This window comes from Terrapene carolina, unplaced genomic scaffold (genome assembly GCF_002925995.2).
Source record: "Terrapene carolina triunguis isolate 2854851 unplaced genomic scaffold, T_m_triunguis-2.0 Scaffold141, whole genome shotgun sequence".
Taxonomy (NCBI): domain Eukaryota; kingdom Metazoa; phylum Chordata; order Testudines; family Emydidae; genus Terrapene; species Terrapene triunguis.
In genome coordinates this window covers 6,633,719-6,644,369 of record NW_020664492.1, presented here as the reverse complement: position 1 = coordinate 6,644,369, position 10,651 = coordinate 6,633,719, and the positions used below count along the sequence as shown (strand labels likewise).

The 10,651-nt window shown below is 43.8% G+C and overlaps 1 protein-coding gene across 1 annotated transcript; it reads right to left on the bottom strand.

The window, feature by feature from the left end:
• Window positions 1-592: 592 nt before the first annotated feature.
• Window positions 593-10,414, bottom strand: LOC113406832 (arachidonate 5-lipoxygenase-activating protein-like). The gene is made up of 5 exons (XM_026653607.1): window positions 10,336-10,414; window positions 5,479-5,578; window positions 4,370-4,440; window positions 3,073-3,154; window positions 593-1,080 (listed from the first exon to the last, which is right to left on the bottom strand). The coding sequence occupies exons 1-5, from the start codon at window positions 10,403-10,405 to the stop codon at window positions 918-920; spliced, it is 486 nt and encodes a 161-aa protein (XP_026509392.1). The 5' UTR covers window positions 10,406-10,414; the 3' UTR covers window positions 593-917.
• Between the last annotated feature and the right edge of the window lie 237 nt (window positions 10,415-10,651).

The following is a 10,651-nucleotide window of genomic DNA, read 5'->3' as shown; positions in this document are numbered from 1 at the left end:
AGCTATGAACACAATCTAAAGAATGCATATTTAACAACTCCTGCCCTTCACTTCCCTGGGAGTTTTGCCATCGATGGATCAAGCACTAAATGAAGATGACATGACAAACCACTTTCATCTTTTTAGATTGCTTTATTAAAAACAAAAACAAAATAATCTCAGAGATAATGGAGTCTCATTTACACTAACACCCCTGTACACTCCTCTGGCAATTTACCCTGCTCTGGCAATATACAGAGGCTTTCATGTAAATGAGATTCAGGTCCAAACTGCAGTCATGCACTACTAGGGGTTTGGTTCCCATTGACTGCAATGAACATTGTATATATGTAAGGATTGCGGGATTGAGCTCTGGGTTTTCATGGCAACTGAAGATGAATGAAATTCGGCCAAAACATTTTTTGGCTGAAAAATGAAGATTCTGTGACACCAAAACATTTTGCGAATTCATGTCAATTTCCCCAAATTTTTTGTGTAAAAACCACCCAAAATTCCAAAAAGTTGATGAGTTTTGTTTCAATCGTTTTGAAATGAAACAGGTTGATTTTTCTATTCAAAATGACCTTTCATTTTGAGATTGCCTTCAATTTTTTATATTTAAACCATTGAAAAGGTGCTTAAAATCAGAATGGAATGTTTTGTTCAACCTGAAATGGTTTTTTGGTTGTTTCATTTTTTTTAAACCTTTTTAATCTGAAGAATTAATTGGAAGTTATTACCCTTCCTAGGGCACACTGACTGGTCACAATAAATCATTTTACTGTAGGAAAAGGGTTAAATCAAACCACAAAGCCCATAGAGCCTTAGATTTACAGCAGTCTAAAAGGGTTTGTAGGTTCATTTCTTAAACAGTTGAATTATAGCTGCTTCTGGATATTGATCTGTAAAGCACACTGAACCGCTAATGCTGCAAAGAATTAAGGAATGAGTAGCAGTGGGGAGATGGTGTTGGTTACAGTTTTTATATACACTTCAAAGTCACTTCCAAAAATGAGGACAAGATAATAGTTGAGGATCCCAGCAACAGACATAAGGAACAGGAATGATATGATGCGTTTTCCAAATATGTAACCTGGAGTGCTGGGGGGAAAGAGAGAGAGAAAAGTAATATACCAAGATTTGTCACCTTGCTTGAAAAGTGCTCAACCTCTATAACTGTCATTCAAACCACTTAAAATAGACCTCAGGAGCTCAGATCCATGGGCCAAATTCCTCATTGACTTGCACCCTTTCAACCCCTTTAATTTCAGCAGAGATGCACAGGTGTAAATCAAGTCGGGCCCCCAGTGCTGAATTCATGCTTCTTCATAATAACAAGTGCTCCATTTAAGAGACACGTGTCTTAGCCATTAAATATGATCATGTCTGATCATATTTAAAACCTAATTCAATAACCCTGTATTTTAATGGTATGTAAAATTTATGGGGGTCAATTTTGTACACCTGGATATTACTCACATTAACCTTAATAGGAGCTGTGTAGACATCAATGGGAGAATGGACCCCTATTCTTTCACTTTGCAAATGGAGAGAGAGAGAATCACAGAGACATACATTGAATTATCACTGTGAGCAGGAGCCTTTCCCCCACCTGCTCTGCAAACACAGTCCACAACGTGTGTCAAGTCCAAACTCCCCTGTTCCCAGAATTTTGTTTTATTAACAAAGAAAAGAATAGTAAGATGATAGAAAAATCAGCTCCCTTACTCCACTCCAGCATCTTAGGGCTCTGCCAAGCCCAAGTGCTGCTCTGTGAATTCTTCTACTCCAATATGTACTTGAGCATCTTTTTTTTTTTTTTACTTTAAGTATGTGAGATAATCCAGTAAACAAACCTCTTCTTTCTTTAAACTACCAGTGGAATCACTCTGTCAATGCAGGTGTGTAAAATTAATTGGAGATAGTGATGGGAAAGTGGACCCTGTACTTTGTTTTATTTATTCCTTTAGTTGTCAACTCTGGGCACTTATACACAATTGATCAAAAATGCAATAACCTACCGATCCAGCCTGGCTCCAGAATAGACGGACATGACCTGAAGGTTAGCAAATTCAGGCTATTTTAGCACAAGGACAGGGGTATGTGTTCCAGAGGCAAGAACCCCACATGGAAAATGTTTTGAAACAGCCCTTTTAAACCAGGGACCCATTAGCTCTAGTAACTCTACCAAGTGCAACACAGGGAGAGAGAGGTGAATTCTCAGTTAGGCAGGTTCCAGGCCATTTAGGGTTTCATAGATCAAAACACCACCAGGCCTGACTACAGAGTTCTAGGGTGCTCCTAGCATGAAACATTGCTTAAGAAGCAGGCAAACATATTCGGCTCCATCTTAAATCATTCAAAATAGGCTTATCCCTGGTCTTGTCTGGGTTGAGCGTCAGCCATTTTGCCCTCATCTAAGCCCAGTCTCAACCAGACACTGGGTAAGACATTCAAACACACCAGCTGGGGTAGGCAGAAATAGGGCTTATCTTCACTGCAACGCTAACTCAAGTGATAGCTCGAGTGTTGCTTCTAACTACTCCCATCCACACACACAAACCCTTAATTTGAGTGCAGCAATGTTTTTAACTTGAGTTGGCTGGCCTGCCAGGGGGTAGAGTGTAAAGCTGGAGTTAGCACAACTCATCTGCTGCTAACACAACTACTCTGCAGTGTGGATGCAGGCCGCTTGAGTGCTGCTAGTCCTCCAATGCCTTCCCACAATTACCCCTGTGTGCCCAGAAAGGACAGACAAGTTCTCCCACAATACACTGTGAAAGAATTCATAGAGTGTCTCATCTTACTACAGCGCTAAGAACCATGGGATGGGCCCCCAGAAGTCTTAGTGTCATAAATGAGTGAATGTAGTGCCAGTGTGGACACAGCAACTCCAGTGTTATTTCACAATGTGGCTGCTATCACTTGAGCTAAACTAACTTGAGAGGAGTAACTCAAGTGTAGATAACTCAAGTTAACTCTGCAGTGAAAACGTACCCATATACATATTGAACAAGAAGGGTGACAAGATGCCCTACCCATGAAAACGTTAATCACCCAAAACACTTGTAAAGCGCTCCAGGGAATTCTTACCTTTGTGTCCTCTCTCCCAGATAGCCAACAAAGTACTTTTGCCTCACAAACAAGTATATCAATCCAGCAAAAGCAGCAGCAGCTGAAAGGAAGATAAAGCAACACATATTACAAGCTACCATCCAAGTCTCCCATGTAGGCCTCATTATCCATAGAGGTCCGTATTGCTGTTCATGCTGGATGGGAAAACTGGGGAAAGTCTGCATTCTGAGAAGCAGGACGAGCGGTGGGACCCAGAAATTGAAGAAAATAAATTATGTGGAGAATTGCACGATATTTCCCGCCACCTTTGCAGAAAACATTGTGGGCCAAATTCTGTCCTCAGTTATACCTTAAAGTCAATAGGAGTGCTCCAGCAAAGCATGAGGACCAGTGCTGGGCCCACACGCAGGGCCATGCTCTGCTCTTCAATGAGCGCTGCACTGCATGCGCCCAAGAGCACAATCTGGCATATGTTCTGGTTTCCCCAGAAGCCCTGAGTACAGGGCAGCAGGTCACTGCACTACCCCAGCAGCAGGCCAGGCACCGTACTGTGGTCCGAAATTCAGTTTTCAGCACAAAAAAGGTTTTCTTTGTGTTTTAACGCTAGCTTTTCCCAGGCCAGCAGGCCAAGCCCCTACTTGAGCCCAGCCAAGAGTCTTCTGTCACCCAGAAACAATGACTTACCCTGGGGTTCAGCAAGGCACTCAAGTGTGTGCCTGACTTTAAGCATATGAATACTCCCACGGAATTTAATGGGACTGCTACTCACATGCTTAAAGTTAGAAATGAAGGCTAGTCTAGAAGGCAGCAATGAGCAATGCAGCTTTCGCAAACACCCCTACACGCTGGGCACCATTTCCCAGCAGCAGTCTGACAGCAGTAATCTCCTTTGGCAGTGTCCTTCCAATCTGCCACCAGTGGTGGATTATAGGAGGTTGAATGGATTGGCTACTTTGGGCCCTGTGCTCTGAAAGGGGTCTCCCAAAATAACCACGCTTCCATTAGGAACCCTCACTGCCTCGTCCACCCCACAGCTGGGAACTGGTGCCCCGGGTTCCTGACCAATCTGAGCATGTTTAACCATGAGCCATCCCTGTCTGTAATGTAACTCACAGAAGAGTGAGCAGCGAATACATTAGCAACTCGAGGCTGCAGGCCTTGCCTCTCTGCAATCTGGCAGAGTAACCTCAATCTGTCCCTTGCTGAAGCGTGGGGAGGAGGGGTCAGGTCGTGAGCCTTTTTAAGAGACAATATTAAACTGAACCTCAGAAGACACACAAATTATATATATAGAGAGAGTTGAAGTACGTGTTACCTTGGCTACAAAGCAGCCCAGCACACCAAAGCACAACAAGAAACGTCGGGTATGCATCTCTGCAGTTTTGGCTAGGAAGGAATTAAAAAGGGGGAGTTAAAAACATACTGAGAACAGGAAAAATATCCTTCTGCCTTGAAAACACAGTTACCAGCTTACATATGGAGCATCTGGAGATTTACCTCCCTGTTACCTCGGGACAACGAGGGGTGGCATCCATCCACCATGTCAGAAATAGACAGCAGTGCAAAATGGATGGCGTGTGTGAAATCCATCTCCTGAACTGCCGCGGTTAATCATGTCTCATATATTAAATGCCTGATGCACTGTATCAGCTTGGGCAACTCTTGTAGCCCCGGTCCATATTAATCAAATTATTGACAGTCAAAACTCAATAATAAGGCAAAAGAGAGGATGGGAATCACAGCAAAGACGAGGCTCTTGTAAAATCTGCCTGTGGTTTTTTTCTATAGCTTACTAAAAAGGAATTATTTACGCCACTTTGTTCATAAGGGAATGTTGCTGTAGAGGGAAATATTCCTTTATAGGGCCTGGGATACACACCCATGCAGGGGAGTATATTTATGTATTGCAAAGTACAGAGCACATTGCCAGTGCTTAACAAATAAATAATTATTTAATTTTCTTTTCTGTCTTGGGTGGCAGTGAAATTCCCCTTTTCAAAGACAATCACAAGTGACCGCAAGAACAAAGCAGCCTGGTCTAGTGGCTAGAGCACGGGTCAGGGACTTGAGAGACCAGAATTCTATTCCCAACTCTGCCACTGACCTCCTGTTGGTCAGTTCACCTCTCTGTACCTCTATCTTGCCTGTTTAGACTGTAGACTCTTTGTGGCAGGGACTCTTTCTTACTATGTGCTTGTGCAATACCTACTATGATAGATTCCTGATCTTGCTTGGCGCCCCGAGGCACAATTATAAAATAAATAATAATGATAATAAAGTACGAGGGCCTGAGCCGACATCAGTGAGGCCTTTCCATTGACTTCAGTGGACTTTGGATCAGGCCACAAGCGAAGGCAAAGATTAAACTCAACAGCGAAGGTCTTGCTTTCTTCCCTGCCCCTCCTGTGTGGTTTGCATACTCACTTGGCAGTGAAGACACGCTCAAAGGCCGAAGATCCAGCCCGCTGGAAAGTCTTGCCGTTATAGTTCTTGCTTTCATGCTCCACTTTGGTTGCAAAAAAGGCTGTTAAAGAAAGGCAGGGTTTGTTTTGAGGGTTAAACTGGACACGTTGTGCATGCTCAGTATAACGGGCTGCGTTCTTCACTCGACAGCCCTGTATCCCTCTTGGCACCAGAAGGGTGTGCTGGTGTAAACAGAAGCAGAATTTGGGCCAACACAGTCTCATCTAGGTTTAACCAAGCACTTTAGTTCACAGATGTGACATGTAGTCCCTTCTGAAGTGCTTACATGTTTTTCTGGGGGGCCTCACTTCTGAGCCCAGTGCTCACAAAGGAAAAAGTTTATTTGCTATCTTGTCTCCACATCACACAGCTCCATAATCAAACTGGGGGAACATGCCTCAAACCCTTCCCTGAGTTACCTTTCACATTCCTGACATGTTGTGTTAAGCCCAACTGTCACCCCTCATTGGAAGAGACATCAGATTTTACTGAGCTCTGAGAATCCGTCCTCTCCCCGGTGATATGGAGGGTGTTTTGCCCTTTATCTCATTGGCTTCCATATGGGATTACTGGTCACAGCACCATCTCAAGGCTGGATTAACAACACAGCGGATTTGGGCTGGTTTTGCTAGGGCAGGCACCTGCAGATGAAACGGCCATAACTGATGGAGTGAAGATCAAAGCTTAGCTATATCACAGTGACCATTGTGTGGTAGATTCCCATTTCCATTCATTTGGGTGGAAACAGGGGTCTGGGTGGCAGCTACCCTCAGCTTTTACTTAGCCCTTAATTGGGAAACTTCCACTTAAAATCAGTGAGAGTTCCTCTGAGTCAGGGGTGAAGAAAAGCTGAGAAGGAACCTGAGGATTTGGCTGTTAGGTATCAGTGATCTGTGTTGTACATCTATGGTACAGAGATCTCAAACACACACCCCTGAATTGTTTTGGGCTTGTGTTGGATCTCAAAGGACCTCTACCATGAACCCTTGCAAAAAAGTGGAACAGATTTTTCTTTTGCACATCCTCACCTGTCCCACCCTTATAATTTTGCTAATTTATAAATGGACACAGATTTAAATTTACTACTAGACACTAGAGTCACATCTAGCCTGCTTTCCATGAGGATCAAAGACCCAACTGGTTTTTAAACACTGACGCTTGTATATCCTGGGAGGGCCATCCACTACCACACTTTGACCTGAGTCATAAGAGTAGTTCAGCAATGACAAATGGATGTAGTGTTATGCCAAAAAGGTGCTGCTGGCCTGCCATCAGGAGTCTTGTATGGAATCACAGACTTCTGAAAATAAATGGTTGTGCTAAAGCACTTCCCTTTGTGCCCAACAGTAGGTGCATCTGAAATCCTGGAGTAGTGCACAACAGCAGGACACAAAGCAGGGAGCTAGGTCCATGTGGCCAAGGGGAGGGTGTGGTGCTAATGGGGGTTCCCAGGTCAGAATGAAGTGATGCTGGCTGGAAAGATGAAACACTTGGCCCAGACATTGTCTCCATTGAAGGCATGCAGCTCCTATTCACGAAAGTGGTGTGAAGCCTCTGGGTCCTGGCCAACTCCTTGCTAAGTGTGGACAACCAGGTAGCATCAGTTGCCAAGAATACTTTCTTTCACCTCCCAGGTTGCTGGGAAACTTCACCACTTCCTCGTGAACCTGGCCACAATGATCTGTGCATTTGTCATCTCCAGGCTGGATTTCTGTAACTCACTGTACATAAAGTTGAATATGAAGACAATATATAGGCTCCAGCTGATGCCAAATGTGGCTGCCCCCCTGCATGGCTCAGGCCACTGTAAGAACATCAGGCCTGTGCCCACATTTGTCCACTGGTTCCCAGTTAGCTTCCAATGACAGTTTAAGGCTGTGGTCCCAATTTTCCAAGCAATTAATGGATCAAGCCCCAGACACATCAAAGAATTAATTTCAATCTTGAACCACTGTGACTGATGCACCCTTCTGGGACAGTGCAGATCTCAAAGCCCAGGATGAAGCATGGGAGAGCTGGGGTCAAAGCTCTCTCTGTTGTGGGGATTCATCTATGAAACACTTACAGAGGTGATCAGATGAATCCAGAGTCTGACCATCTTTAGGAAATACTGCAAAACCTCTCTCTTTGAGACAGCCTTTCCACCTCAAGTGACACTCACAATACAAATACCCTTAACAACCCATTAAACCCTCTCCCTCTCCTCCCCAAAAAGTCCCACCCCAGCCTATCCCAATTAAAATTCTGACCCCGTAAAGGCAGAAATGCCAGAGAGACTCCATTGAAGTCCACTCGGGACTTCATTATTGATATAAATTTTACATGGAAGGTGTTCAGATGCTGTGGCGATGAGTGGCAGTATAGATAGCTAGATACAGTTGCCATATGACCTTGTTAAGAAGCAGAGGCAGAGAGACTGCCTCTGCCTGGGCACAGCACTGGCTGGAGTAGCTGGCTTGGGATTTCTGGAACAGCCTGTGTAATGGATGTTTCTACTGCTGTTCAGTGAAACAGGACTTTGGGTATATTTCTGTGTGAAACTGATTTCTCATCCAAATGGAACCACCCAAACATGCCTAAGAACTTTGCTGAACTGGAACATTAACATAACTTCTCCCAGGTGTGTTGCTTGTTTTTTAATCTCATATTCCTATAAGCTATTTTTTACTCCATTTATCATCACTTTCATTATGGGGCTAACACCATAGATAAAAGACTTTGGGGGAGGAGGAAGGTATACAAGTCTGCCCTTACACTGCCCTTGATTGGTGGCAGAGAGCCGCAACAGAACACAGAGACGGGACCATTGTGAGTTACACACAAGGGTCAAGTGCAGTGTGTTGCATGCCCTGAGTGTGTGCTAATAACATCTGAACACGTTCCAAGGAATCCCATTTTCCTTTGGGTGACCTCGTAGGTAAATATGGGGTAGTGCTGGTTCCGGGTATGAAATGCAAATTCAGCTCACTTTACCACTTTTATGATTATGCATTTATTTTTATACACACACACGGGTTACACACCTTGGTTCTTGCTACGTCTCCTTTGTGCCACTTCGTGGAGCAAAGAAGATATAGGAGAAGACTCACCTGTAGAGATCTACTGCACATCCCCACACCATATAGCTGTACTGGGGTGTGCCGAGGTGTGACCATAGCACCCCTCAGGCAGTTCTAATTTGCACCAGGAGCCAAATTAAACCTTGCTGCCCCCAGAAGCAGGGGAGGGGAAAGATGGCTTTCAAACCACATTTCCCCTTCCCGCCCCCCAACTTGTCTTACCTGGATCCTGTGCCAAGCATAGTTCTTGCCAGACCCAAGGGTTTGGATCAATAATCTGATGGTCAGGTTTCAATGCAATATAAAATGTGCATGGAGTGGAACAAGAAAAGACAAGTTTCCTGGATGGATTAAGTAAAGGAATTGTATTGGAAATATAGGTCTTTGGACTATGTCTCCCCAAACTCCTCTGGTAAAATAACTGGAAACATACCTGGGCACATCTATTAATGGATGTGCCTTGATTACCAGGGGCCAAATTCTGCCATGAAAGGTGAATGCACAACACAATTGATGATGGTTATTTACTTGCCAGTGCTGTACAAAACAGAGTAAGGCACAGTCCCTGCTCCAAGATCATCATCTCAAAGCCTGTTCCTGCAAACGCGTAGTGCCTTCATCTGAAGGCAGAATTTGGGTATAAACCACAAACACATTGCTTTTGTGAGAGATAAGAGCTCTCTGTCAGACTGCTCAGCTGCATTTTCACTCTGAATGGTGCAGCTCTGCTTGTGCTGCACCCACCCCCGCTGCCAAACTAAGTAGCCCAAAAATGATCTACCCCTACATGAATTCAGTTCCTAAAACTGCACGTGGTGCCTGATCCAAAGCCCATTGAGCACCAGGGTCATCTTCCTACTGACGTCACTGGGCTTTGGATGAGGCCCATAATGAGGAGGTCAGGTATCCATGTCTCAGGTTGCCATCTCACAATTCTCCTGGAACTTGGGGCAACATAAATGAAATCATTTTTTTTTAAAAAGTCACCCATCTGTGTGTCTCCTGTGTCAAGTTTTAGGGGATCGAATATGTATAAGACATGAGTGCCAAGTAAAAAGTTTGCAGAAGAAAAACATTTAGTTTGCCTAAGGAACCTTAAAAGAAACTGAGCTAAAGAGATAGCATAAGATAAGTTCTGAAATATCAAATTCCTCTGATGAAGGATGTTTATAACTTTCTCAGCCATGAAGGGGTTAAAACTAGCAAACTGAAAGACGGAAGAATGAGTTTCAGGAAAGTAGGATAACTAGTTAACCTGAAAAAGTAACCAGGCCAGAATCTTTGCTGGTATAATTCAGTACAGTACTCTTGATCATACTCGTTTACACCCGCTGAGGATCTGATCCACGTTTCATGTCAGTCGCTCAACTTCCCAACCTCTTTCACATCCAAAACCAGGTCTCTGCTCTTGGACATATTTACAGAGGTGCAGATAGTGGCTGCTAATACTGACATATATTTAATAACCTTACTATAGAAAATCAAAGATCAGTATCATATCACCGCTAATATAGCCAGCCACTAGTACAAAAAACCTGTATGCTAAAAAGGGAAGGGGATCAAAGAAGTTCTGAAACCAAGCTTCCTCATATATGCACACACACATATATACACACAGAGCCATATACAACAGGAGAAAAACGTATTAAAAATAGGTCAATTTACATTTCATATTCAATGCACAATAGATACTAGGAATTCTCTACCCTCTTTCTCATCTTCCTCTTTCCCCCTAAAATAAATGGTTATCTTTTCTTACCATTTTGGAGAACACTGATAAGGCTGACTATTGCTAGGAGGACAATGCTCCCCAGCACTTCATGGTCCATTTTGGCAGCAGGCTTGTCAGAGTGGACTCTGTAGCCTTTTCAGCAGCGCAGCCCCAGAAAGCACAAGAAGAGGAAGTGACAATCTATCTTATCTTGCATCATGAAATCTTTCTGATGGCTTCACAGCACGACACCACAGCCCCTCTTATTTAGAAATATATCAGTGCAGCATGGCTGCAGTCCATATCTCACAAGCTCTTTGGCTGCCTTTTCCTCCGTGTGGATTAAATTTATCTACAGATATTG